General features: G+C 55.0%; 1 protein-coding gene, 1 long non-coding RNA gene and 1 pseudogene across 4 annotated transcripts; 2 read left to right on the plus strand and 1 right to left on the minus strand.

The window, feature by feature from the left end:
• Positions 1–339: 339 nt before the first annotated feature.
• LOC143684572 (uncharacterized) lies at positions 340–7445 on the minus strand. The gene is made up of 3 exons (XR_013176077.1): positions 7332–7445; positions 5765–5892; positions 340–636 (listed from the first exon to the last, which is right to left on the minus strand). It is a non-coding gene; the product is annotated as an uncharacterized LOC143684572 (long non-coding RNA).
• A 1052-nt stretch (positions 7446–8497) lies between these two features.
• On the plus strand, positions 8498–10825 carry LOC143680698 (polynucleotide 5'-hydroxyl-kinase NOL9 pseudogene; annotated as a pseudogene).
• Positions 10826–12614: 1789 nt separating this feature from the next.
• Positions 12615–26847, plus strand: ARFGAP1 (ARF GTPase activating protein 1). 3 transcript variants are annotated; one of them, XM_077117452.1, is made up of 13 exons: positions 12615–12760; positions 15841–15904; positions 16501–16610; positions 16857–17028; positions 17636–17736; positions 18663–18749; positions 19230–19326; positions 20962–21018; positions 22094–22126; positions 24005–24061; positions 24515–24574; positions 25169–25245; positions 26130–26847. In XM_077117452.1, the coding sequence occupies exons 2-13, from the start codon at positions 15845–15847 to the stop codon at positions 26488–26490; spliced, it is 1272 nt and encodes a 423-aa protein (XP_076973567.1). In that variant the 5' UTR covers positions 12615–12760; positions 15841–15844; the 3' UTR covers positions 26491–26847. The 3 variants fall into 3 exon arrangements, with proteins under 3 accessions (XP_076973567.1, XP_076973569.1, XP_076973568.1); XM_077117453.1 differs by lacking the exon at positions 12615–12760 and adding an exon at positions 13046–13353; XM_077117454.1 differs by lacking the exon at positions 24515–24574.
• Positions 26848–27399: the final 552 nt, after the last annotated feature.

Below are 27399 nucleotides of genomic sequence, written 5' to 3' on the forward strand. Positions count from 1 at the left end.
TGGGGACAGAAGCCTGGGAACAACGCACATTCTGCAAGAGAGGGCTGAGGAAATAGCTGTCATTCCCACCAAGCCCCAAGAAGGGTCTCGGCATCGCTGGTCATCAGAGAAATGCAAATCAAACCCCCCTCACCCCCACTCACATGGGCACATTGAAAAAGACGAGCAGTACCAAGATTGGCGAGGCTGGTGGTAGATGTAGCCATTGCTGGTGGGGATGGAAAGTAGGCAGCAGCTTTGGAAACCAATCTGGAGTCCTCAGATTGCAAAACACTGAGTTACTGTGTGTTCTAGTTTGCTAGCTGCCAGAATGCAATATACCAGAAACGGAATGGCTTTTTAAAAAGGGGAATTTAATAAGTTGGTAGTTTACAGTTCTAAGGCTGAGAAAATGTCCCAATTAAAACAAGTCTATAGAAATATCCAATCTAAGGCATCCAGGGAAAGATACCTTGGTTCAAGAAGGCCGATGAAGTTCAGGGTTTCTTTCTCAAGTGAGAAGGCACATGGCCAACACAGTCAGGGGTTTCACTCTCATCTGGAAAGGCACATGGTGAACAAGGTCAGGGTTCCTCTCTCATCCGGAAGGGCATATGGCGAGCATGGCGTCATCTGCTAGCTTCTTCTCCTGGCTTCCTGTTTCAATAGGTGTACACCCAAGAGAAACGAAAATATGTGGCCACACAAAAACTTGTACCCAACTCTCATAGCGGCATTATTCACAAAAGCCAAAAGGCTGAAGCAACCCAAATGCCCGTCAACAGGTAAGTGGATAAATACAGGGAAGTCCTTCTGTGCAGTGGAATACTATGCAGTCATGAAAAGGAATGAGGCTCTGATACGGGTTACAATATGGGTAAGTCTTGAAAACATTTTTCTAAGTGAGAGAAGCCAGAGACAAAAGGTCACATATAGTATGAAAGTGTTTCTATGAATTGTCCAGAAGAGACAAATCCAAGGAGATGGAAAGTGAGTTTGTGGTGGCCAGGGGCTGGGGCTGGGGCTGGGGGAAATAGAGAGGGCTGATGAGGGTATGGAGGAGTTTCTTTTTGGGGTAATGAAATATTCTGGATTCAGACAGTGGTGATGGTTGCACATCCCTGAAGAAATACTAAAAAATCTATTGAGTTGTACACTTTAAAAGGGTGGATATTATGGTATGTGAATCATATCTCAATAAGAAAATTAGGTGTGGAAGGGAACTATAGATGCAGAAAGTGGATTAGTGGTTGTGGGCGAATTGGGGTGTGGCTAAAGGGGTCTGGCTGGCTGAGTGAGGAAAACATTCGAGAGCTGACTGCAGAGGTGGCGGCAGGTATCTGTAACTACTCTGGACCCACTGCCTTGCACACTTTAGGTGGGCGATTGCATGGTAGGTGAAGGACTGCTCAAAAACGCGGTCACAAAGAATCTTCTGTGGAAAGAATTGATGTTATGTGTATAACGTGATAATTTAATTTCAAATCAATCAACACCCTCCCCCTGTCCCAGCCCTGGCAATCTCAGCAGGGCCTCTCTGAGCAGTGGGTGCTCCCTCACCTGGGAGGGAAGTGGGTGAGAATGGCTTTCCGAAGGGGTCCCTTAGAGGGCCTGGCTTGCAGCACTGTGGTCCTCGGGGCCAGAGGGAGCTGGGGCCTTCCCTCTTACCACACACCAGTATGAATTTTTGATCTTGTGCTTTTGTGTGTCCCACAACTTCTGAGTGCCTGGGCAGCAGGAGGGGGGCTCTCATGGCCTGGGGGTGGATTTGCATCCTTGGTTCTCCTGCCCCAGTGTGTGTGTCTTCCAGCCCCCCAGCCCCCCACCCCCACCCCGGTCCAGGATGTAGGGTCTCCAGCTTCCCTGCTAGGTCAGTGTGACCCCCAACGGGGGCCTGGGGGAGCCCCACAGGGAAGGAGGAGGTGGGGGGGTGGGCCATCACAGAGCTGCTGGCCCCTCCCCTGAGGGCCCCTGCCTACAGCTCCCACCCCCTGCCCATCTGTAGTGGGTGAATGGCCACCCCAAAAAGAGGCATTCATGCCCAGGACTGGGGTGATTTGTTTAGAAACAGTGTCCTTAGATAGTATTAAGGCTCTTGAGATCAGAACCCCCTGGGCTTAGGTGGGTCCCAAGTCCAATGACAAGTGTCCTCAAAAGATGAGGAAAAGGGGAAAGACGCAGACCCAGACAGCGTGGCTGTACAGGGGCGGACTGAGATAGGGGTGAGATGGCTATAACCAAGGGACCCCAAGGACTGCCGCTGCCACCAGAGTCAGGAGAGGCTGGGCCACCTCCTCCCAAGAGCCTCCTAAGAACCTGCCAGGCACCCCCTGGCCGTGACCGCACCCTAGAACTGGGGCCGATGCATTTCTGTGGGGTTGAGCCTCCCAGCAGGTGGCATGCTGTTTCGCCACCCCAGAAGGCCAAGACTCCTTTGGCAAACACATTCGAGCCAGTGGAGTTCCCTTCCCGGGTGGCAGCCCTTGAGGGCACTGCCCGCCCCAGAGTTCCGGGCGACTGGGAGGCCCTTCCACCTCCCTTGGAGCTGCTCCCACACCCTCCTGCCCAGAGCCGCACCGTCCGTGAGGCTTCTGCACCCCCCCAACCCCCCCCCCCCGTCATAGCCCACCATGCCATATAACCCACCACAGCGGTGTAGCCCCCTGAGCCCACCGTTCTTTCTCTTTCTGTTTCTTCTGCAGTCACCCCAGAGAGGCTGGTGGCAGTTCTGGAGTGTGAAGCACCCACCTCCTTCACCCTCCACCACCCCTCTCCTCCCTGTATCTACCCCCCCCCCCCCCCCGCCCTACCTTCCCCCTCTGCCTGGCCCCACAGCAGAAACAGCAGGAAAGTGTCCTGGGCTCTAGGCACGGCTTGGGCAGGGTCAGCTCAGGGCAGGTCTTTCCCGATGAGATTGGGAGACAAGTTCTAACCATCAACAAATACTCCTGGAAACATCAAGGCCAGCCCAGCTGTCCAGGGGGACAGCCTGGCCCTCCCACCCTCTTGGCCCGGATGAAGCGGCTGGAGGCTGTGTTCCCGTGGAAGGAGGATGGACCTCGCCTGCGTCTAGGCGGTGGAACAGTGCCAGGAGGCCTCTTTCTGGCCTGGAGAAGGCGCCCAGCAGGGGCCTCGGGTCTCCAGGCCCCTCCGCTGTCCTTAGGGGACAGGCTGCCTACCCCACCACCAGCCATGACGCATGTCCAGTGCAGACGTCAGTCTGGAGCCCTGAACTTCAGGGAGCTCCCACGAAGTTTGCTGCCGGCAGGAATTTGTTTTCGTGGGAATTTCCTTGGGCTCTCCCTCTCCTGGATCTCCCCAGAGGGAGCTGCCCCTCGCACTCCGTTCCCAGGGCAACGTGCCTGTGCCTGTGCCTGTGCCTACACTGAGCTCGGGCTCACTCTCTGGACCTGGGACTCTGGGCCCCGCCTCCCTCCAGCATCAGTGACCTCACATCCAGACTAACTCCCCTTTCCCCAACACCAGTGGCATGCACACTCGTCCACTCCCTCCCACTTACCCTCTCCCACCCCATCCCAGGCTTGCAAATGGATCCTCAGCCTGAAATGCCATTTCTGGTCCCTGCCACCCGTTTCCCAGCAGCGCCCAGTCCGGGGCACCATGGTGAGGGAGTCATAGCTACTTCCTCTCCGGTTTCATGCAGCATAGCTGGAGGGTGCCACCAGCTGTGTCCCGGACAGTTCTCCTGGCGCTCAGCAGAAGCCAGGAAGCAAAGCCTATGGTCTCATTTTCCATGCTTGGCAATCCCGGAGTCCATGCCACAGCCTCGGGACTGGCTGGCCCTATGGGCCCTGCCCTCTCCATGTCGTCTGCCTGTGGAGGGGCTCAGCCCCTCTGTGCCCAAAGCAGGGACCCGGGGCCCATGCAGGGAAGGAGCAGGTGGCTCAGACCCCAGGGTGCAGCTTATCTCACCACCACCAGCTGAGAGCCCAGCCTGGGCATGGCCCTGACCCCTAGCCCGTCCCTAGTCAGGGGCTCCTTTGCATCCCCTTGTCTTTCCCTGTGCAGGCCCCTGTGGATGTCACCACAACATCATGACAACGTGGGTCAGTGGTGGCCACACTGGGTGTGGACACGGCCCCTGCATGCAGAGTTCGGCCCGCTGGGCTTCACCTGCTGCATCCTCCTGGGAGCCGGGGGAGGTGACACCCCTTATTTTAAGACAAGGAGAGAGTCTGGGGGAATCCATATTGCAGGAGGAGGGAGAGTGGGAAGGACGTCCCTCTCCCGCTACACCTTCCACCAGACTTGGCTGTCCCTGGGTTTTTCAAACTGCAAAGCGTGGCAGAGCAGGTGGGGCCTCCCCGTTGTCCGGGATGTGCAAGCCCAGGGTGCCCACAGCAGCAGGTGCTCGGCGCCCGGGAGAACTCACATCCGCCCGCACCGCTCCTGCTTGTCCACACCGCCGCTCTGCTCAGATCCAGTGCCAGGAGTGTCTGGAGCTACAGACGAAGTAGCCCCAGAACTCCAGCAAAGGACTCCAGTGGGACAAGGGCCTACTGCCCTGGCTCCGGACATGGCAGCAACTGCAGCAGGACAGAGGCCAGCCTTCCCCCACCCCCGCTGCCCAGGGCCACGAGAAAAGGGGAGTCAAGAAGACCCCAGACCCACCAGGAGAAGTCACCTGGTGCCTATGGAGCATGATGGTGCGGCCGGGAAGGGAGACCATGGCCTGCTTGCTCTCCAGTCCTGACCACCTCCCACCAACACCTCAGACTTCGATTTGGGGTTTCCTATGGTCCTGGAGAAGCCGAGCCCTCCTGGGGTGCCAATGGCCTGGAGTGGCACCTCCGTGTGAGGGCAAAGGTGAGGATGGGCAGTGTGGCAAAGAGCAGATGCCCCTGAGCCATCTCCCTGCTTGCCCACCCCCTCCCTCACTGCCACCTGGGAGTCAGGTCCGGCCCCCAGGCCACAGCCAAGAAGAGCCACTCGTGGGCCGGGGGCACTGGCATCTTGTAGCCCCTGCTCTGGGCCAGTACTCCCATGGCCTCCTTCCATTCTCACGTCAAGCCCAGGAAGCGGGAAACTGAGGCTCAGAGCCAAGCGGTGTCTTGCACAGTAACCTGGAGGGCAAAGGGCACTGGCACGGAGCAGCTGACGTAGACACTCTGGCCCCGCGCCTGTGTTCGTGCGACATTTTCCTTCCCAGTCCCTCCTTTCTTCTCGGTCCCCACCCAGCATGGTGAGTCACGGCCACTGCCCACTCGTCTGAAGCCGGCATCGCGATGTCCTGGGCTCTGGGCTCCGGCCCAGCTTCATCCTGCCCCGCCCGCTGACCCCCTCCTCAGCACCTCCGCCTCGGAATCCACCCCTCCCTCTGGGTGCTGCCCCCACCTCCAGAGTTCCTAGAGTGCCCGGCACGTGCCCTCACCCACTCCCTGTCCCTTTACCCAGCCGTACCTCACCCAGAGGCAGCCCCGGAAATCCCCGCGACTCAACAGGCCTGCCCGGGTGGGGCCTTGGCAGTGGGAGGGACCCTCCTGACCCCAGCCTTGGATGGGCTCCTCAAGGGATGGGCCCCCTCTGGGAGAGAGGCCCTGGTCCCAGCACAGCCTGCAGAGATGACCTGGGGGCAGTTTGGAGAGGATCTGCCCAGGGTGCTTTCTCCGCAGGAATGTGTGCAGTGCCCATGCGTCCCAGCCTCTGCCTGGTGCCCGCGCGTCCCCATCCTCTCCCACGTGCCCCACCCCCCTCGTGGCGTCTGTGGCATCACTTTCACATCAGTCTTTTCACCTTTGCTGCTCTCTTCAGTTACATTTCCTACCTGGCCCTGTTGGGATGTTGGGGTTCCAGGGGGGCGCCTTGTTTTCGTCATGTCACTTAGCAGTCAGGGCTGCGCTGGCCGTCTGCACGCTGCTCTCTGCATCCAGGTGAGCGTTCCACATCACAGACCTGGAGAAGTGGAACTGTTGGTAGATTCTGCAAAATTGTCCCCAAAAACCTCTCTACCAAATGCCCTGGCACCCCTGGGACGTGAGTCTTGTCCCTGGAGCTTCTCGATCTGTTCACCCTGGCCAGGGGATAAGCACATGGGGGCTGACACTGCTTTGGTTTTCCTTTCCTCAATGGCAGGGATGCCAATGATGTGGGCAGTGGCTGCCATGAGTCCCCCGGCAACGTCTGTGTGTATTCTCAGCCCGTTTTTGTCTCCCATTAACCCCTTTGCTGAAGTGGCTTCGCCCTGCGTCTGGGGGTAGAGCTGGGTTCTCTAGGGTTCGCCCAGCCTGAGGCTGCCACATGGCTGGCCTAGGGCCTCAGGGAGGTGGGATTCCAGGCCAACTGGACCTGGCCCCACCTACCCCCTCGCTCATGCCTCAGTGATGCTCGGGAGAACTGGGCGCAGGGCAGAAGGAAGTAGAAGGAATATTAGAACACATGGCCCTCCTGACTCAAGAGGCTGTGCATTGCCAGAGAAACCCAACTGTTCCTTGAAAATTCCAAGCAGTTGTTTCGCCCCACCACGGAACTGCAGCTGTGCTGGATTACATGCAGTCACTCCGGCTGGGAGCAATGCTGAGAATGTGCTGAGGTTGGTACAGCTTCTCAGGTCACAGGCCTGGCCGGTCAGACCCCTGGCCCTATGCCCCATGCTTAACCCCTCTGGGGCCTCTCTTGGCCTGTCTTAGTTGGGAGTCTGTCAACTCTAGTTACTAAAGATGGACAACACAACCTAAGTGACTTAAACAACAAAGGGAATTTATTGGTTTGTGCAATGAAAAGCCCAGAGGTAAATGGCTTTCAGGCAAGGTTCAATGCAGCAGCTCACAAATCTCTCAAGAAGCAGGTTTCTCTCTGCATCTTTGCTCTGTCATTCAATCTTTACTCGAAGGTCCCAAGATGCAGCCAGCAGCTCTGAAAGTGGAAACATCCTCATCCTCATTCATATCCACTAGGAAAAAGAGTGACTTTGTGCCACATCCCAGCCGAAAGCCTGAGTTTCACTGACTGCACCAGCTTGGGTCACGTGTGTGCTTCTAATCACAGTCCTGGTGACGGAAGGTGTGATGAGCGTGCCCGGGAGGGGTCCCCTCACCTGCAGATGGCGGGTCCCTGGCAGTGCCTGAGGCAAGGCGAAGTGGGTACCCCTGCACTCCCATATCCCCCCCTTTCCTCACAGTGCACCCAGGGATTCCAGGTGCCAAGCTGCTGGGGAGTCAGAACTACAGTCTTGGCCCTCACCGAATTCCCCTTGAGTTAAGCCGGGCTCCCGCTGGCAGGCCCGGCCAGAAACAGGGTTTCTGGGGTCAGGGCCGCCTGGTACGGCCTGAGCTGCAGCCACCCACCCCAAGTCCCTCTGCCCCACCTCCCACTCCCAACCGCAGCCTTCCCACCTTGTCGAGGTAGGTTGGGGAAGCCAGGCTCCCTGCAGCCCCCTCCTTCCTCACAGGGAAGGAGCCTGCAGACCACATAGGGGTGGGGCGGGGCCGTGTGGTACAAACCTTGGCTCCACCACTTCCTGCAATTTGACCTTGGCCAAACTCATGCTCAGGGCCTGGTCTGTGCCTTGGGGGTGGGGGGGTGGGGGGGGCGTGGCGTAATAGGATGCTAGCTAGTGGTTGCGCTGTTTAAATGTGATTGTCCTCATGTAGCAAAGGCTGGCCTCTGCAAAGGCTGGGGTTCCGTGTGGGGGTAGGCAGGCCACTGCCTCTTCACAGATGGGAAACTGAGTCCAGCAAAGGCAGCTCTTGGCTGGCAGCCCCAGGAGGCCCTGCTGACTGCAGTGACCCAGCTGGCGTGCAGAGTCCTCCAGCACTGCCGGAACATTTGCTCAGAATGCATCAACACAGCCCTGGTTTGTTCAGAGAGGAGCCTCAAAACCCCAGGGAGGAAATCACACAAATGATGACATCATTGTAACTGAAAATTAATGGACTGCCAGGGCTTTGAAAAGAGAAACAAATTATCTAAATATTTCAGATAGAGGGATAACAGTTTCAATTTGCAGCCACTCTTGCACCCTTCACCACTCTTATTAGTTTTCTGGCTTCTAGAACAGAAGCACAAGCAGATCAGCTGAGCAGGACCTAGAGGCGGGGGTTTCAGAGTTGGGAAGGCGGGCTTCCTCCCAGGCAACCAGTCTTCAGGGCTCCTTGGCTCTCCTGTCACATGGCGATGCACATAGCAGCATCTGCTTTCTCCTGTGACTTCCTGCTGCTCCGTGGCTTCTCTCTCTGTGGCCCTCCCTATAATGCCCCAGTAGTAGGATTAAGACCCATCCTGATTCAGGTGGGCCACCGTTAACTGAAAGAACTTCATCAAAGACTTCCTATTTCTAATGGCTTCACACTCCCAGGAGTGGACAGAGACAAAGAGCCCGCTTTTCCAGGGCGTGTGGCTCGCAGCCAGCACAACCATGCCCTGCCCAGCTGTGGGCTGTCCACCTCTCACCGTGCTGGCCGTGCCGTCTCACAGAGAAGCCGGGTGGGACTGAAGCTGTGTTGGCCACAGGCTCACCCTGTCCACAGATGGCCGGTCCCTCTGGTTGTGGCTCCGGGGAATGGACATGGCCTCAGACCCCCAGGTGTGGGGAGGAGGGGCACTCTAGCTTTTTTGCTTTATGACCAGAAACTGAAAATTCAGCCTTCGCTCATTGTTTGGTCTGCATGATGCCTGAAGTTGGCTCCAGTTGTGTACCTTCCCTTTTCCTCTCCTCTGCTTTACATCTTATCCTTCACCATCTCACCTCCTCCAGGAAGCCCACCAGGACTGCTCCAGCCCATGGCTCCCACTCTCTAAACATGTGAAGCCTACACAGCATCAACCACTGGACTCAAACTGAAATCTTACTGTGTGGACATGCCTGGCCACCTGGCCACATTGCCTCAGCCTCCATTCCAGTGTGTGCCAACGGCTTCTTGCTGCAAGGGCCAGCAACACCCTCCAGAGGGCTCAGCCCGCCACAGGACAAGCTGGGAGGGCTGGGAAGTTAGGCCCCCAGGGCAGCTCTCCGCACCATGGAGGGATGCAGGGAGGCTGCTGGCGAAGCTGCCTGCAAGGCACGGCCTCAACTTGTCCTCAGCCGCTGGGGAGGGTGCACTGTGATGGTGTGGCGGGCGGCGGGTTTGCAACACGTGACCTCTGCCGGAGGACCCAAGACCGCCAATCCCCGCCCAGTCCCGGCCTCGGAGTTCCCTCCATGATGCATCGTCGCTCCACCAGTCCTGCTGCCGCTCCAGCACTCTCGGGTTTTGGTGGGCTGTGTGGTGTGACTGCCCGGGTGGCCGTGCACAGGTGCTTAGTTTTACTCTTAGCCAGGCCAGCTGCCTGCAAAGTTTCCTCCACCTACACCCACTGTCTCATTACTTGATGCCTGAGAAAAGCCAGAAGGTGCAAAGGGAAGCCCGAGCTTTGCTTCAAGCTTGTTAACTGGGGTGATGGATGTCAGTTGATGAAGCATTTTTCTCCTCTGTATTCTATGGTGATGCTAAAACCTCACCTACATACTCAGCCATCCAAGTTTATCTCCTATTTTCTTACAAGAGAATCCAGCCCCCCCCCCAATTACTGCTATTTATTCATGAGGTCTGTCGGCATTGGGAGAAGTAGAAGAAAAAATGGCATTCATTTATGTGAGTGTTATTTCTGCAGTGGAAGAGTTCGGCAGTGCTTCTTGTGAAGAAGTGGATGGCTGTCTTGTCATTCTGGTGTGTGGGGTTCAGGACCTTGGGAAGTCAACATCTTACAGATATCTGTTCAGCCTGTTGTTAGACAGCATTTCCTGTGTTGACTATATGGACTGTGACCTTGGGCAGACAGAATTTACCCTACTGGTTGCATTTTTCCACTTAATGTTACAGAACCAATTCTGGGACCCTTTCACCCACCAGAGAACACCACAGAACATGGTATATTTTAGGAAACCTGCTTGTAAAGAAAACTCTGAAAATTATATTGATAACATAAAATATGTGTTCAGCTCTTAAAAGAATCTCCTCTAATCATCAACATCGTGGATAGGTGACAGACAATGGGCTTTCACTCCTCATTGATCTCATTTAATTGCTGTCTCCCAGCCATGTCATTCAGTTCAGTTCTGCCCAGAGCAGACACATGCCCAGCCTCATCCCCAGCTATGTGGATGACATTGACACTTGTACACAGAAAGCAAGTGCAAAGTCAGAAATAGAGTTTCCAGCTTCCAGAAGCAGAAAACTTTGAATTTGCTAATGAAGAAGAAGAGAGTCCAGTTGTGTTTACTGGATACAAACTGATGTGTGTTGAATCAGGGTTTGCATTTAGAAAAACTCCATGAAACAGAGAATTACATGACAGAGTTCTTCTTGACTTGGCAGTACTGGGGTTCCTTGGCCAGCTGCAGCCCCCAAATTCAAGATCAGGATATCCTTTCCATGGTCTGACACCATGTCAGGTCCCTTTCAGTGCCGTGGTGCTCCAGGTCAGCCACGCCGATGTTGCTCCTGCCCCATCAAGCACACTGTAACCGCCCGCCAGTTGGGCCTGCATAGGATAGGGGACCACATTGGAGGCTATGCACATGCTCCCGTCTTGACAGACGCCTCTCTATGACTATAGGCTTTGGAACATGTGGAGGGATTGACATGGAGAAGAGACTTCACCACATCCTCACCCCCATGCCCCAGAAGTGCTGAGAGATGCGAACTGCCTGCTGGTCGGGGCCACTTCCAGTCTCCAGTGTGTCTTCAGGGGCCAGAAAAGGCCTGAAAGGATGATACCTGACATCACAACAGATTATAATTATTCACTTCCTGGAGCAAGAGAGAAAATTGGAGTGAGAGAGCCTGAGCAAATACATGAAGAGAGAAAACATTCAAAACCTAAAAATTTCTATAGAAAAATAAACTGATACTGATGCTTTTAATAAGGGAAGAAATATGTCTGCCAGAAAGCTTGATTTACTTTTCTCAAACCTAACATCAGCCGAATTGATGGTTTTTATAGAAAGGAATGGTGTACTTATCCAGCAAACAGGATTTTCTGTACAATTCACAAATATGTTTAATGTACATATTTTAAAATTTCTTTCATCTTCAGGCTACATGATCTAGAATTTTACTGTAGTCTTCTATATTGTTAACCATACTTGCTGTTTTATTTTCTGAAGAGAAAAAGCAGCAGGGAAAAAATTATACACCATTAAAATGGGAAGGAATATGGTTGATTCTTCAAAAAGTTCTTCAAGGATCTTGTAGTTAGAATCAGGAGAAAAATAGAGAAATTGAAGCTGCAAAAATGTACCAGGGAGGAAGGCAGGATGAAGCAAAAGCTTAAGAACATGGATTTACAAAATAATGTTAAGTGAAAGAAGCCATCATGAAAAAGAACACATGGCACAATTCCATTTATATGAAGTTCTAGAACAACACAAACTCTAAGATATGGGGTCTTGTGCTGGTTGCCCCTGCAGGGTGATTAATGAAAGGGTTCTATAATTCATTGTGGTGATGGTTACATGGGAATACGCATTTGTCAAAACTCATGTAGCTGAACATTTTACTTATCTGTAAATTATACTTCAATAAACATGTTACTTGATCACTTCAAAAGTTACATAGATTAATGAAGAAAATGCAGACAAAACAAGAAACCAAAGATTAAAAACAAAGCTAAAAATAACTTGCAATTACGCTGTCCCATCCCCAGATAATAATTTTAAATAGTTGTCTCTCAATAGGCATACTTTCACATGTCTGGGCTCCGACCATTCATACTACTTTGTAGCCTACTTGAAAAACCCATATTATACATTATGCTTGCTGCATCCCTTCCAGCTACCAATCCAGAACCACTCCCTGTCTTTCCCCACATTAGACTGTCCCAGTGGGCTCCCATGTCCTGTGACTTTCTGTTGGGGTCAGCCAATAGGATGCCCAGCAGGAGATCAGAGGGTGGGAGGAAAGAGAGAGGCCAGCACATTTACTCTCCTGGTTTTGCCCTGCTAGGTCACCTTGGGCTGGCTGTGGACCTCAACCAATGAGCACATCTCTGAGGCGCCCACCCTCTCCCTCCCCTAGCCTCTGGAACCTGGAGAGACTAACATTTTGCTGCCCCATGTGCACAATTCCTTGCAGCTTCCTTAAGCCCACTCACACCTTTATACAACGCGGCCTTGAATTATCCTAATTTGAGCGAGCCATCGGTTTCCCGTTCAGATTCTGACATGCACTAAGTACATCTTTCCACGTCAGCCATTTTTAAATGGCTGGTATTCCTGGCGAACCTCTATTGCTCTAACTACTACCCTCTTGTTGGGCCTTTTCCCCTGGAATAAACTATTCAATGGCTCAGTTCTGATCTGCACAACAGTCTTTGAAACCAGCCTTGTGGCATCCGGCTGGAGGTTGGAGTTTATCAGCTGCTGAGTGAAAGGAAACATGAAACGATGCCCAGACGTAGAACACCTGAGTCCCGGCCCGGGTCCAGGGCTCGGTCCAGCGCAGGCCACTTCCCAGTCTCCCCATGCCCGCCTGTCAGACTCGGAACCTGCCCAGGGCCAGCGCTAGGCCCACGCCCGCGGGGTAGATGCGCGTCGCCATGGGGACCGGCAGAGACTTCCGGCATCGTTGGCACCGAGGCGGAAGTCCCGCCTCCGGCCGGCCCGCCTCCGGTGTTCCGTGAAGCCTTGCGAAGCGCAACGTAGCCGGAAGCGGGTGGCGGCCGGGTGGGCAAGAGGCGCGCGGCGTCGGTGCAGCTCCGCGGCACGGCGCGACCTCCACCCGGCTCGACCTTCACCCGGCCCGAGCCCGCAGGGATCGATCCGGTGGTGCGGTCCACCCGCCTGGTAAGCGCGTGCCTCAGACCGCCGACCCCTTGCCCACGGGGACCCCCTCGCATCCTCCCCCTTCCCGAGCCCCCGCCCCGCGCTCGCCCCGGGTCTGCCTCCTTCTGGCTCTGAGGCTGCGGGCCCCTCCGGCCCCCTACCTCCCGGCCTGTTGCCTACGGGGACTCCCTCCTCCGACCCTCCCGCGGACGCTTTCTGCCAGGCCGCCCCCACCCGGGTCCCTATCCCCACCGCTCGGCACGCCTCCGGCCTTCCACACACACCCTCCCCGAGCTTGCTTCCCCTCCAGGGTCTGATGTCTTCCGCTAGTTCCGGGGACCCCTGCCCACCCCCACCCCCTCCGTGGAGTGAGAACCGGTGGGCCGGGTCTGCCCCTTTCTTGGTTCCTGGGGACCCCGGACCTGGCCTGGACACGGAATCCAGTCGGGCCCCATCTCAAGTCCTCAATGGGCTGGTTGCTGGTCAAGCCAAGAAGTAAGGTACCAAGAAGGCCACTTTAATCAGGAATGGCCGCTTCAGCTTGGTGTCTGTGATGTTCTCCTCCTTACCCTCTCATGTGGGTGATCACCTTGGGGGAGGAAGAAGAATCTGAGGTGTTTATTTTTTTTTAGTTTCTGTGGGTTTGAAGTAACTATGCTTCGTGAATCTTGAGTTAAACAGTTTAAGGACAGACTCCTGATTCTGCTCATTTAATGCAGACCTAACATTCCTTGCCACGCTGTTTATTGTGGCATTGAGAATGGGGCTCTAATAATGTGCCAGAGGATATGTACCTCTTAGCTTTCTGTGACTATATCCCAGGCAGTTCAGAAATAATCTGTTCCTTAGAATGAGAAAGATCTGTTGTTCTTAGACATTGAGACTTTGAGTGTATCAGAACATATTTTTACATTCTTGGTTTTAAGTGTTAAAATGAGTTCTTAGATTATATTTCAGGATAAACTCATGTTTAGATTTAGAAAGTTAGGCAGATTTTATTTCCATGTTATTAAAGTTAATTCAGAAGAAAGCTAAAAGGCTCTGAAATATCAAAGTTTGGTCACATAGAAGAGCTCCTTTTAAATCAACCAGTAGTTCTTCTCTGCCTTGTAAACACAACTGGAAATTCAGAGCATTTTTCACCATGGGTTTGACTGTTCTGAAAACCACTTGCTTGCCTGAAGGCAAAGACTGGTGCTTTGGAAAGAGCGCTGGTCTCATACTGGAGCCCTGGGCTGGTCCAGTCTATGCAGCCACCTCATCTTGATGGGTCCTGGTTTCTCTGTGGGCACGTGGGCCTCCAGCCCCGGATGGCCCCACAAGGGCTCCTGGGTGGCTGTGGGAGACAAGGGTACATGGGGGCTCCTCTCCCACTGTGCTTGCCCGTTTGCACCTTTGGTGCTGTACGTGAGTAGCTGCTCAGTGTGGCGATGGCACTGTGTGAGACTCGGGCCCAGTGGTGCAGCTGGCAGGCATCACGGTGCCTTTGAATGTCTGTCCTCACTGTCCTCACGCACTTCTGAGCTCAGTAGACCATCAGAACAACATGGAGAGGGGCAAGGTGGAGAGGAGCCCTGAGGAAACTTTTGATTTTGTTTTGGTCAATTATGGAAAACAAGTGTTTAATCCTAAATTCAAATAGTTTGAGTGTACGCTAATGGACATCAAGGGCCGAGAGTGTCCAGATTTGTAAGGTTTGGTCGTGTGCAGCAGTCTGATTCCCGTGAGTCAGTGCCCCCATTCTGACAACTAAGAGTAGAAAGGAAACACAGGATGGCGAGTCTTCTGTGTTTTCAAGCTGTGCCTCCACATAACGCTCCAACTATACACTGTTAATAGAAAAGCCAGCTGCCAACAGTCATCTTGAGTGTAAGAGTGAAGCAGCAAGGAGACGACATGGAGGCATCCTCTGCAGCGCATGTGTGCAAGGTCTCCATCACCTGGATGCGCTCACAGAGTGTGTGCTGCATGCAGCATGAGTCAGAGGGAGCAGGCCACAGGTTCCACACTCAGACAAGAGGCGTCCATGCAGCTTCAGGCTGGTAGGGTCTAGGAGCCTCACCCAGGTCCCTGTCTCCTGCTCAGATCTTCTCCAGCCGGGTCAGCCATGGCTTACGCAGGATTTGGGCAGTTAGCTTACACCCGGCACACTGCACCCCCTCTCCCTTCTTTCTGGCTTTAAATCTGTCATTTTTCTGATTTTCCTGCTCACGAATTCAAATGGGACACAAGTTGAAGTTAACTTTCCTAAAACTCTTAGGTCTGTGAAGAGATAAATAGCTCTTCTTCTCAGCCTGAACTGTGTTGCGGTCCTCTGAGTCTCTCTGAGCTGATGGCAGTCTGGTGATGTCCAGGCTCCCTGCCTTGCCCTTCTGTGCTGGCTGCTCAGCCGCCATCTCCATCTCTCAGGAGAAAGGTGACCCCACAGAGGACCAACCTGCCGTGCTTCCAGCACACCTGGCCTCTCACACCTGGCGCACGACACTGGCATAGCCATGGCACAGCCAGGAAGTCTCAGTGCTGTGGGGGGAGATGTAGACTGCACAGGGACTTCCATTGATTTGAAGGGTTTCAGGCCAGGTCTCTATGCAACCCGTTTAGGCATGAAATCCAGTTTAGCGGTCAATCTGCATTTTTTTTAAATGCAGTTTTATTGAGATATATTCACACACCACACAAAGCATCTGAAGTTTATGTTCACTGGCTCATGGTATCATCACATAGTTGTATATACAACCCCATAATCAATTACTGGGAAACTTTACCACTGAAAAGATAGTTTTTTATAAATTGTGCAGTCATAGTATATGATACTTAAGCAAAATAAACATCAGCAGTTGCATTTCATTCTTAATAATTGCATTGCCCCCTGGCCTGGGAGACCCAGACTGCTTCCAGTTTTTCTGGAGAACAGATTCCTTCAGTAAATCCTTCTCCAGAGCTGTCTGCAGCCTGCCTGTGTCACTCTTTAGCTTCTGGAAGACTCTCCTGGAGCAGCTCATGAGGTTATCTGTCCTCTAGTTTTGTGGTGCTGACTTGATTTTCTTCTTTTCAAAGTAGCCAATTTGTAATTTTAAAAGCTTTATTTTTCTCTCTTGCAGCATCATGGCCAGTCCAAGGACCAGGAAAGTTCTCAAAGAAGTCAGGGTACAGGATGAAAACAACGTGAGCATTTGCTGTCTTGGGCAGTGTGGTCTCTTGAAAGTCCTACCTGCTTCACGCGACACAGGCTTCTGTAGGAGTTTAGGAAGGCAGGGCCTGCCCTTACCTGCCTCACAGAGGAAAAGTTGATGGTTAAGAGTGGCAGGCTGGCTTCTGATACTCACTAAATGCTAATTCTTGGGCAGTGCGAGGGGGGAGACATGTTTACTTCGGAAAGTTTCTGTCTTGGTCACTTTTGTGTTACTGTCTGAATGTGTTATTATAGTTTCTTTCCCTTTACGTCGGTTTCCTGGCAGGCCTGCCCTGCTTCCAGCTTCCTTCCTGGTCTGTGTCCTCTGGCCGCGCCTGGAGCAGCCCTTGTCCTGCTGCATGTACTCCTCATCTCCTCTGCCATGCCCATGTTGCCTGCTGTGTTTGTGACCATGGGCCGTGATGGCCTCCACCCAGCCCCTGCTGGCTTTCAGACCCTGCACTGTGACCACCTTGTCTCAGTGGCCAGGCTCCAGGCTTCCTTGTTTCTTTTCTGGCTCTTTGTTGCCCACCCCCACCCCCACATTGGGTCTGAGCTACCTCGGGCAGTCACGTGGTCCTCTTTACAGGTTTGTTTTGAGTGTGGCGCCTTCAATCCTCAGTGGGTGAGTGTGACCTACGGAATCTGGATCTGCCTGGAATGCTCCGGAAAGCACCGAGGCCTGGGGGTGCACCTCAGGTCAGTGCCCTTCCAGAGTGGTGGAGGTACCCGCCCTGTAGGCTGAGCCATGGTTTTTTAGTTTAACCCGAATTGAGCACAAAGAACAGACTACATTGGGACCAAACCACCCTCACTGCCACCCAAGGTGCTCAGCCGCCCTGCACACCACCATCTTCAAGGGTTGGTCGCCCGTGCCGACACTCGCACCACAGCGGCTGCGCGGCTGCCAGTATGTGTTAAGTAGATCAGTACTCTGGTTTCTAGCTTTGTGCGCTCAGTTACCATGGACAAGTGGAAGGACATTGAGCTGGAGAAGATGAAAGCTGGTGGGAATGCTAAATTCCGAGCATTCCTGGAGTCCCAAGAGGATTATGATCCCTGCTGGTCCTTGCAGGAGAAGTACAACAGCAAAGCCGCGGCCCTCTTCAGGGATAAGGTAGATGAGGCCCTCGCCGTATGTTGTTGATTGCGCTGAGGCCATTGCGCCTGCATATGCTCTCTCTCGCTGGGGGTTCAGAGGCTGTGGGGTTGGGGTTCTTCTGCAGAGGTCATGCATGGTCCAGGTGCACAGACAAGGGGTCACTCCCGAACAGAGCTTTCAGGAACCCAGAGGAAAATTGCCTGTAGCCAGGGTTAGCCTTTGTCCTCTCTAAAGCAGAGTTTTCCTGCCTAGGGGTGGAAGCAAATGGCCTGTAATAACAGGGGTAGAAGAAAGATTTACTTCCCCAATTATGGAAAAGCATTGAGGGTAAACAGCTGTGACCCCTGAGCCCTCTGACACTTCCTGGGTAGAATGCTGTCCCTCAGGTAAGCTCAAGGCCTGCTGTGTGGGGGGCAGGTGAGCAGATCCCCAGGCACTGAGTTTGGAGCTGCCCCTGCTCTTGGTTGCAGTCAAGGCAAGGTCTGCACTGACACTCATGCTTTATTCTAAACCTGGCCCATGGCTGCTGAGCCTTAGAAGAAGCTACATATGGCGTGCTTGGGGGCCTGTTAGAGAAGCAGGAATCTGCAGCCCCCCAATTCCTCCCTTGTCCCCTTCTCAGGTAGCCACTCTGGCTGAAGGCAAAGAATGGTCCCTGGACTCATCACCTGCACAGAGCTGGACCCCACCGCAGCCCAGGACGCCGCTGTCCTCGGCCCACCGGTAGCCACCCTGAGTCTCCCCTAGCCTCTTACCATTGTGGTCTGCAGCACAGAACCCCATGGGAACATGCCGTCCTGGGTGTTGTGGGGCCAGCGCTGACTGAGAGCTACTACTAAGAGCTGTTGGGAGAAGCAGCTCTTTTAAATTGCTGAAATAACAAAAATTTGCGTAAAAACAGCAAGGTTGTATCTGAGACACAAAGATCTCCCCTGCCCAGGGCTGTGCTAAGGGCCTGTCCTCCCAGGTGCACATGCCACACGTGTGGGCACTTGTGTCACGCAGGCCATGGGGCTGCTCATACCCACCCACTGTTACAGCCAAGCCTCCATTCTCTGTGCTGGCTGTGCGCTTTCCCACCACGCAGGCCAGTTGTGGTGTATTGAACTAGTCCCAGTGGTGGTGCATGTCTCTTGTCCTGCTGCAGAACATGCCCCATGTTCTACCATGCACTGGGGTGTTCTAGAAGTGACTGAGTCAAAGAGAAGGTATCTTGCTTACACTGGGATGCCATGTTGCCCCTTTGGTGTTTGACTGCTTAGTTAGAACTTGACTCTGTGTTCCCACTAGCTCTCCTTTGCAGTGCTGGGGAGTTTGTCTTCTATTTGCTTCCTGGCCCTCAACCTCTCTTTCATTTGACCTTTGTCTGCTGGCTTGTAGTACCCATGTGGAGGCTGTGTGGAGCCCCTCTCAGTCGTATAAGGCTGGAAGCCTTTGCTTGCATCTTGACTGGGTCACAACCTCCAGGACAAAGCGTGGCGTTTGGCCTGGTCTCAGGTGTTTCCTTCTGGGAGGAACCCGGGTGTGGCATCAAGGTGTCTATCACACATTCCCACGGTTCCCGCTGGCCTTGCTGGGTCTTCCTGTGCTGGTGGCTTCTTAAACATGACCTAGGCCCAGCCCTGCTAACCTCTGGTTCTGGATTTCAGCACCTCTGGCCAGCCCCAAAATGCAACATCCTCTGCAGACAAGGCTTTTGAGGACTGGTTGAATGAGGACCTCGGCACCTACCAAGGGTGAGGCCCCTGCACGCCAGAGGGTGTCATGGCAGGTCAGAGCCATGTGGGTGGGGGGATGTCCTAGGGCTGGTGGGCAGCTCTGCCCTCTCCGACTAGGGCAAGGCGGCTGCACATGTGCTGAATGCAGGGAGTCCTGGGCCAGTCTGTGTTGAAGTAAGGGGGCCTAGGTATAGAGAAAATCTCATGTGAAGGAGAAGATGAGAGTCTGACCTGTAAATGAATTTCCATCCACTGAAGCCATCAGGTCAAACCCTTCTGATGCTCTTCCAGAAGCTCTGTTTGTTTGCTTTTGGATGTTGCTGGGAATACTGGTCGGTGGTATCATGGCTGTCCGCTGTGGCAGGACACTGCGTGCGCACCCAGAGCTGGTACAGGGTTGGGGGTGTTCCTTGCAGGGCCCCGCCCATGGCTGTCATTCCCTGGAGCAGGTTCAGGATCTGTGTCCCAGCTGCTGCCTTTCCGTGTTTCCCTTCCCAGGGCCCAGGAGAGCCGCTATGTGGGGTTTGGGAACACAGTACCACCCCAGAAGAGAGATGACGACTTCCTCAGCAATGCTGTGTCATCCCTGTACTCGGTGAGCACACCTGCCCTGCACTGTCCTGCTCCTGCCTGCTGCATTGCTCTGACTTGTGGCCCCTGTCTCACCACCAGTGAAGTCTTCTTTTAAAGTATGGCTTAAGCTATTCACATTCCCAGATGTATCTAGTCTTTTATTTATTTGGTTATAAAATTCATATTTCAAATTTAACCAGGCCATTTCCTCCAAAGGGTTAGTATCATGAGTGAACCTTACAGACGATGAGCCTCTCCCCAGGGAGTGTGCATAGTATAGGTGGAAGCCCCCAGCCTCCTTGAAGTCCTCACTCAGGTAGAGACTGCCCTGGGCCTCCCCGGCTCCGCTGGACAATCTGGTGTAGCTGCATTTGCCAGCTTTGTAAAGATGGGCCCTTGGGTGGGCAGAGGGGACAGAGGCTATGGGGTTCCCAGCCTTCCTGGGGAGCAGAGGTCAGGCCCCCGCTGCGTTTTGTACCTGCTCTCAAAACTGCTCCTGTGGGGGGGGCTGGACCTGCATCCGTGTCTGACATGCCAGTGATTGCAGGAGACCTGAGGGTCTGGCCAGGGAGGGCGTTAGGCCCTCCTGGCCCATCGTGGCATGCGGGGCCAAGGTGGCTCTCTGCCTGCCAGCTTGGCACGCCTCTGGACACTTGAGGCAGACACGAGCTCCATGCAGAGGAAATGTGTGGGTAGGGCGTTTGGATCCAGACTTGAGGGCTCCGGGTGGGAGACTTGGCTGCACTCCCCTTTCTGCCATCTTCTCTTGATCCATGGAAATGTATTATTCCAAAATGAATAAGTTCTCCACCCAGGTTTACTTTCCACAGGCATGCTAATTTCTGAGGTGCTTGTATCTGGGGGTCTCTTGGGAGCTGTGAGCCGCCCGGGTACCCGAGCAGGGCTGGCTGCAAAGACCCCAGCAGCCAGGAGCACCTTCTGTTAAGTTGTTGCTGAATCCTCTCTGAGGAAAGAAAGCAAATTTTTAGTCTAAAGCTTGTGTGTAGGAGAGTTTTTAAAAGGCACCTGCTACCCGTGTTTGGGGTTTCTGGGTCTCCCATCCTCTGCTCTGTAGCGGAGATGAAGGTCACTCTAGTGTGGGGTCAGTCTGCATTTCCCTTAGGAGGATGAGAGTAAGTGAGATTTAAATGGCACGAGTGTGTTTCTGAGGAGCTCTAGTATATCTTGAAGGCGCAGGAAGAAACCACCTTGGGTGTGGATGCAGGAGACGGGTTATGACAGCGGCCCTGGGTGCCTTTACCCCCGCCCTGGTCTCTCTCTGTGCCCAGAGTGGGCACCTAGGGCTGACGGTGTGCCTGCTGCGGGGCCAGCTTCTCCCCAGTGGTGGTTGGGTGTGACTGTGCTGAGCTCACTGCAGCCAGGAAAAGACATCACTGGGCCCTGGAGGTGCCCCCTGGGGAGCCACGCTGGCATGACAGGTGACAGAGATGGCAGACGAGAGAAAACATCCTCTCGCCGTGGAAGTAGGAAGGGCAGAGGTGTTTAAAGGGCCTTCTCTAGAGTCCTCTCTGCAGCCATCCGATGAAGCAGCTCTGAACCCGGAGTTGAACAGATGTGTGGGTGTCGGGTCTGAGAGGGTCCGACACATCGTGAGAACCAGGTGCTGACCTGGGTGTCCTGCATTGTTCCCTTACAGGGCTGGAGCAGCTTCACGACCGGGGCCAGCAAGTTCGCCTCAGCAGCCAAGGAGGGCGTAAGTACCCCACCCCCTAAAGGGCCCATGCAGGCTGTGCGGCTTCAGGCTTGTCCGTGCTCAGCCTCAGGAGACAGGGCAGAGGAGGGTGGTCTCAGCACAGCGAGCAGCTGGAGCTTGGAGCTCAGAAAGTTCCAAGGGTTGGTTATGCTTCAGGATAGCACAGCACTGTGCTTTCAGGGTGGTGGTTGATCTAAATGTCAGAAATGGAATTGCAGAGGTCTGGAATTGACCGCAGGGAAGCATGTGCTGTGCTTGGGTGAGACACCGCCTGATTGCCCATGGGTTCTGGCTCCTGGCAGCCCCTTGACATCTGCCTCTGGGTCTCTAGAGAGGGTTTTGATCTTCTTTCCTACTGAAGCGAGGTTTGGATCTTGGGAGTTCCTGGGGCCTGACCGATGCACAGACAGATGGGGAGGGCGGGGAAATGTTCACGGCCTCCCACTCAGCAAAGCGAGGTGATCAGAAACTCAGCCTAGAGTGGAGGAGGGGGAGCTGCAGGACAAGGCTGGCAGGTGGCCGCCCAGCTGAGCTGACCTACGGCAGATGGGCCCAAGGCAGTCTCCACAGCCAGCCCGCAGCTATAGGCTGCTCCTTTGGTGGATGAGCACCCCTTCTTGTTGGGAATCCCTATCACCCTGTGAGTGCTGCTGTTCTTGTGGAACAAGTGGGAATGTGAGACCTGGTGGGGTTTGACAGTCCACCCTGGGGGGAAGCGGCCAGCTCCGGCCCCGCTGCTTGCCCTGGGCCTGGGCCTTCAGTGTACAGTGTCTATGGGCAGATATGCATCTGGGGGCTGGGCCAGTGCTAAAGCTCAGTGAGGCTAGAGTTGGGGGGGCTTCCAAGATCTGGGGCCTCTGTGTCCCCTGGGGGTGCCTGTGGGGAGCTGATGCCCTCAGGCCTGGCCCTCCTGCAGCATCTGGGACCTGCCCAGCTGCCGGGATCCCTCGAGCCATGGTTGAGGTTAGTTAGGGGCCTTAGGCCCAGACAGGAGATCATCCTGAGCTGGTGACTCAGCCTGGTGGAAAGGGGGTCTTGGGTCAGTGAACAGGCATATCTTTGTCTTTCCTTTCAGGCTACAAAATTTGGATCCCAAGCAAGTCAGAAGGTAACAAAAGAGAAGCCTCTGCAATGGCATTCTTCAGAATTCTCCCCTGTGCCCCCTCAGGTGGGGGGAGGGGCGACATTGCCCCATGGCCGAGGCCCTGCGGTCCCTGAGCTGGTGGATTAGAGACAGCATGAGTGTGGTGCCCCGCTGGGCCCAGACCATCCCCCCTCAGCCAGCCAGCACTTCTTCAGGCCACCCGCAGCCAAGCCACCTCACTGGAAGGCACAAACCACCCTGCTGTGCACAGCCCCTCTGTGCGGCCCTCTGTGCACTCAGCCCGGTCTCTGGGCGGTTGCCCAAACTGCACAGATGGGGCTGGTGAGCCTGGGCTCCATCCTGTAAGCTGCGCGGTCCCTCTCTGTTTTTTGTCCTTGCTGCGGCAGCGCTACCCACCTTGTCATGGCGAGCCCAGTGTCTGGGGCCGAATGTCCTTCCTGTCTGCTTCACACCTTCTCCCTTGGGTGTCAGCAGCAGTCTCAGGTCTTGGCTTTGTGGTTTTTTCTTCAAAATTTATTTAGTAGCTGTCCTTGCCTTTCTATAAAATCTCGGGACTGTTTAGCTAAAAACGCAGCGTCCTGGTGCAGTGGGCATGCAAACGTGGACAGGCCTACGTGGGTGGGGAGAGCCACAAGTCTGCAGAGTGCCAACTGCGAACGCAGTTCCTTCCTGGGCAGGAGCCTGTCCTGGGCATTTGCTCTCTGCCCAGGCGATGTTCACTGAGGAGTGTTTTGAAATTGGTCTGTTTAGAGCTAAAAACTGTCCCAGGTCAGTGGCAACAAGACAGATATGCAGCAGGGTCATTTTGGGGAGTGCTGTTAACAGGCCAGGCCCCCAGCGTGGTTCAAGGTGCTTCTAGGTTGCTGTTAAACACTGCTCCCCACCCTCATCCTCTCCTTCCCTTCCCCTCTCCTTATCTCCCCTCCCTCCCTTCTATCCCTGCTCTCCCCACTCCTATCTCTTGTTTCTTAACGCATTTCCTTGTGCATCTGGGGAAAGTTTTGGGGCTACAAGCCACAGCCAGAGCCGGTAAAGCCCCCTCCTCTCCTTTGCGCGGTCCACCTTGTCTGGGTCGAGCATGTGCTTTGCCTGTGAGCATGTCCCTGTCATCTGCCTGGGTTGACCCTGTCCCCCGCTCCCCACCTCCTTGTGGGTCATTCCTGCAGACCCCTCCTCTACCTGTGTGTGCTTGTTGTCTCCACCACCCTGGTCTCCGTGCTGTGGTCTGCTCAGATGAGAGCCATGTGCAGCTGCCCCAGGAGCGCTGGCCAGTGGCTTCCTCCATGGTCCGCAGCCCAGGAGAGCCCTTTGCCCATCCAGGCCTGGGAGGTATCTGGGACATGAAGCTGCTGGACAAGGCTTTCATTGTCCTTCCTCACTCAGAGCCAAACAACCCAGAGGACCTCTTCTTGCTGGCCAGTCTCCTTCCCTCATTGTGAGGCTCTTTCCCTTGAAAATACCCTTTTGTGCCACATCCCCACAGCTTAGCTCTGGGGCTATGGCCCCATCCAGACCTAGAGTCAGAAAGTGGCCTCTGCCTGCTCTCTGGTCATTTGGAGGGGTGTTCCTCGGTGGCCTCTGTGCCCGCTCTGCCTGCCACCTCCTACCCTGGCTTTAGTTGGGGCCACATCTTGCCATCCCCTCGGGGCCAGGGGACATGGCAGTTCTTTGCACTGCAGCTGGAGGCAGCTGGGTGGGTGCCGCGCCTGTGCCTGCACGAGCGAGAGGGCCTGGGTGGGCAGCTCGGACACCCTTCATGCAGCTGCCTTGGGCCCGTGGCTGCCTGCTGTCCCTTCCCATCCAGAGGTTCTGCTTCTGGCCTGGGGGTGGGTGCTTGTGCAGGAGGCCCACTGACTCTACTTCTTTGTTTCCTTTCAACAGGCTTCAGAGTTAAGCCACAGTCTGAACGAAAACGTCCTCAAACCTGCCCAGGAAAAGGTAACATTGGCAATGATGAAGCAAGTTGAGCACCTTTTACCATATGAAGGGAGTCTCAGAGCCCTCCCCTCACAAGTGTGCCCTTGGGTGGGTAGCTTTGAGTTGTCCCCAGTCCCTGGCCCCGCTCCCTACTTGAGATAATGCCCACACTGCCTGGTCCATCCCTGCCGCTCTCCCGCCCACTCAGCTCTACTCCAGGGGCCACGGCTCAGACTGGGCAGGAAAAGCTCATGGTGGGCTGGGGCCTTTGAGGGCAGTGCCGTCCTCACCTCAGGGGTTGTGGACCGGGAGTCATTTGTAGTTCATTCACTGTAAAGCTCCGGGGAAGTCTTTCTGGTGATGTCCACATGCTGCTTTAGTGGCTTCTCCTATTCCAGATCTGTGCCCCCCTGCTCTCTTGGAAGGGCTTCCTGTCCCTACCCCTTTCTTGATGATATGTTTTAATTCACGTAGGTGAAGGAGGGAAAGATTTTTGATGACATGTCCAGTGGGGTTTCTCAGCTGGCATCCAAGGTAGGGCCGGCCCCGCACAAAGCCAGTCTCCACATCCATGCCCCCAGCACTTCTGGTGCCCCTGACAGTTAGGAACGGGACTGGTGCTGGAGCAGGGGCTGTTGCTTTGCGCCCTGGATTGCATCTGCTCGGGGAGCTCTCCTTTGCTGCGGCCCAGTGTCCTGTTGGGAGGACTGTCCTGCAGAAGCTCTGGTTGCCATGAGTGCAGGAATGTAGGGACAGCTTGGCCTGGTGAGGCCAGCACAGCATTAATGTGTCACTCTTTCCCTCTGCCCTTGTTTTGCTGCCATGGCTCTGTCCTCGGTAAGTGGTAGGTCCTTTTCAGCCGTGCTTGGGAAGGGTTGCGGTCTGCCTCACACTGCCAGCTTGGTGCCTCCGTCAGCCCCCACCCAGGGTCGGCTTCCCTCTGAGCGCTGAGGTGGCAGCACTTAGAGGCCTGCACTCATCGTTTCCCTGCTAGACATCCTGTCTGGGGCCTGACAACAGTAATGTTCAGTAATGACCCAAAAGCCATTTGTAGAAAAGCCCAGAGCCCCTGCCCTGTGCGTATGTGTATCCACATCCACCCCCGCAAGCCTCTCCATCTCTCCACAGGTCCAGGGGGTCGGCAGCAAAGGGTGGCGAGATGTCACGACCTTTTTTTCTGGAAAAGTGGATGATCCCTCTTTCAGGTAAGCCTGCATCCCTCCTCTCAGGACTGCTCTCCCCATGGGCAAGGCCACATTCTTGTCATCACACTTGTCGGGGCAGGGCAGGGAGCAGCAGGGGCTGTTCTGTCCTGCAGGCCCGTCTGAATGCGAGCTGTGGGGCAGACCCTGTGAGCGGTGGCCACTGCAGCCTGGGCAATGGGGTCACCATGCTGAGAGCCCCCGTAAGCACAGTGGTCAGCGACTCCTGAGCACCTGCTGGGAGGGAGGCAGGGTCTCCTCACAGGCCCTTGGGGGCCCTAGCCTAGCATCCCACACTATGGTGCTGTCCTGCTTTGTCCCCATCGTGTGTGACTACAGAGGATTTGGGGGAGGACAGCACCTGGCTACAGGCTGGGCTTGAGCTGCAGCTGCCGAGAGGCCACATCCCTGGGTGGGACCCCTCCAGGGGCAGGGTCACCACTCTCCTCGCCAGGTGGGCTGGTCTGAGTGTTGTGAGTGGGGTTAGAGGTGGGAAGGAGGGCCCCAGCCTGGAGCAGAAGCTCCTGCTCCAGGCCCAACAAGGTCAGCTTGTCAGCCCCTTCCTTTTTGGTTGATTCTCAGTGGTTTGGAGCTTATAGAAAAGACCTGAATGCTTCTGAGTTTGGTTTTTTCCATTTAAGTATTGCAAAAACCCCAGCACTTGACGAATGTCTTTTCAAATCCTCCTCCAGTTTGGGGAGACGGTGCATGTGCTTGGGTGGCGTGGCTTCAGCAGGAGGCCTGATGTGCCATGGCCCACTGGGTGGTGGGTCTCGGGAAGGGCCCCAAGCTGTGCCCAGGGAGGAGGCAGGTGTCCTCAGGGCAGACACGCTGCTGCTTTTCTGGTTTTGTGAGAAGACTTCACACTGGCCCTCTCTCCTTAAAAGACCCCCGGAGGGCAGCGGCTACCAAAACAGCGGGGGGGACAGCTTCCAGAACAGCGCCGTAGACCAGAGCTTCTGGGACACCTTTGGGAGCAGCGAGCCGCCCAGGGCGCGCCAGTCCCCCAGCAGCGACAGCTGGACATGCGCGGACAACTCCACGGGAAGGAAGAGCTCGGACAGCTGGGACGTCTGGGGCTCCGGGACTGTTTCCAACAGCAGGAACAGCAACCACAGTGATGGCTGGGAGAACTGGGAGGCTGGCGGCGGCGAGGGCGCTGGTGGAGAGGGCCGGGCCAAAGCTGCAAAGAAGGCTGTGCAGCCTATGGCACCCGCTGATGAGGGCTGGGACAACCAGAACTGGTAGCTCGCCTGCCCTGCATCCCCAGCTCCGCAGAGCAGTGGGGCCACTGCCATTTGCACTTCGCCCTTCCCTCGTTCCTCCTCCATTAGCCCAAGAAACAAGCGCCCACGGTGCAAAGATGGAGTCTTGGAACTGGACCCTGACGTGAGCCTGTGGTTGTCTTGTCCTGCCTGCCCCATCTGTGCTCCCCTGGGATTTTCTGATTGTGACAGAGGCTGGGCCCAGGCTGCTGAGGGCAGGGTGGTCCTCACTGCCCAGCACCTGGCCATAAGACCCAGAGACTTCTGGCTGCAGGTTGGGGTCATCTCAGGCCATCATGCCTAAGTAAACAGTCTTCCCGAGTTGCTGGGACCAAAGTGACGTGAAATGCTTTCGGTGTTGGATGAGTTGTTTGTTTCACCGAAGGGTCTTTAACTTTAAAAGGTTTGCTGTGGTTCTTTTTTTTTCTTTTAAAAGAAACTTCCTGGACCTTGAGCAGTGCGAGAGCTGGCACTGCCCTCCGACCTCTCCTGGATTTCCACGTCTGACCACAGACTGCACCGCCTCTGTGCCAAAGCCCCTCGTCCTCGTGGCTGGCCCTGTGTGGCTCTGTCGTCCTGTTTAGTTTCCAGTCATGCTGGCAAGACGACTCTTCATGTGGCCGTACAGACGTCCCTGTGGCCCGACCCCTCCCTGGCAGACATTTGTCCTCTGTCCTTGAACACAGCTGAGCACCTGCCCGACAGCCCGGACAGCACAGGAGAAGCAGTGCAGCATGGGTGGGGCACGGTGGGCCCTGGGGTGAGCCACACACACCCTCCCTGGCATGCTGCTGTTTGTAGTGTGTGCATGTTCCTCCAGGACAATGTTCCTCCAGGACAGTGTTGCTCCAGGGCTGGCTCTGCTGGGACCTCATTCTTCCCAGAATGTTCA

This window comes from Tamandua tetradactyla, chromosome 1 (genome assembly GCF_023851605.1).
Source record: "Tamandua tetradactyla isolate mTamTet1 chromosome 1, mTamTet1.pri, whole genome shotgun sequence".
Classification (NCBI taxonomy): domain Eukaryota; kingdom Metazoa; phylum Chordata; class Mammalia; order Pilosa; family Myrmecophagidae; genus Tamandua; species Tamandua tetradactyla.

Coding starts and splice junctions, on each gene's coding strand:
- ARFGAP1 (XM_077117452.1), top strand. CDS start 15,845: ATGGCCAGTCCAAGGACCAGGAAAGTTCTCAAAGAAGTCAGGGTACAG. Junction 16,611..16,856: donor GGCCTGGGGGTGCACCTCAG/GTCAGTGCCCTT, acceptor TCTGGTTTCTAG/CTTTGTGCGCTCAGTTACCA. Junction 24,062..24,514: donor TCAAACCTGCCCAGGAAAAG/GTAACATTGGCA, acceptor TAATTCACGTAG/GTGAAGGAGGGAAAGATTTT.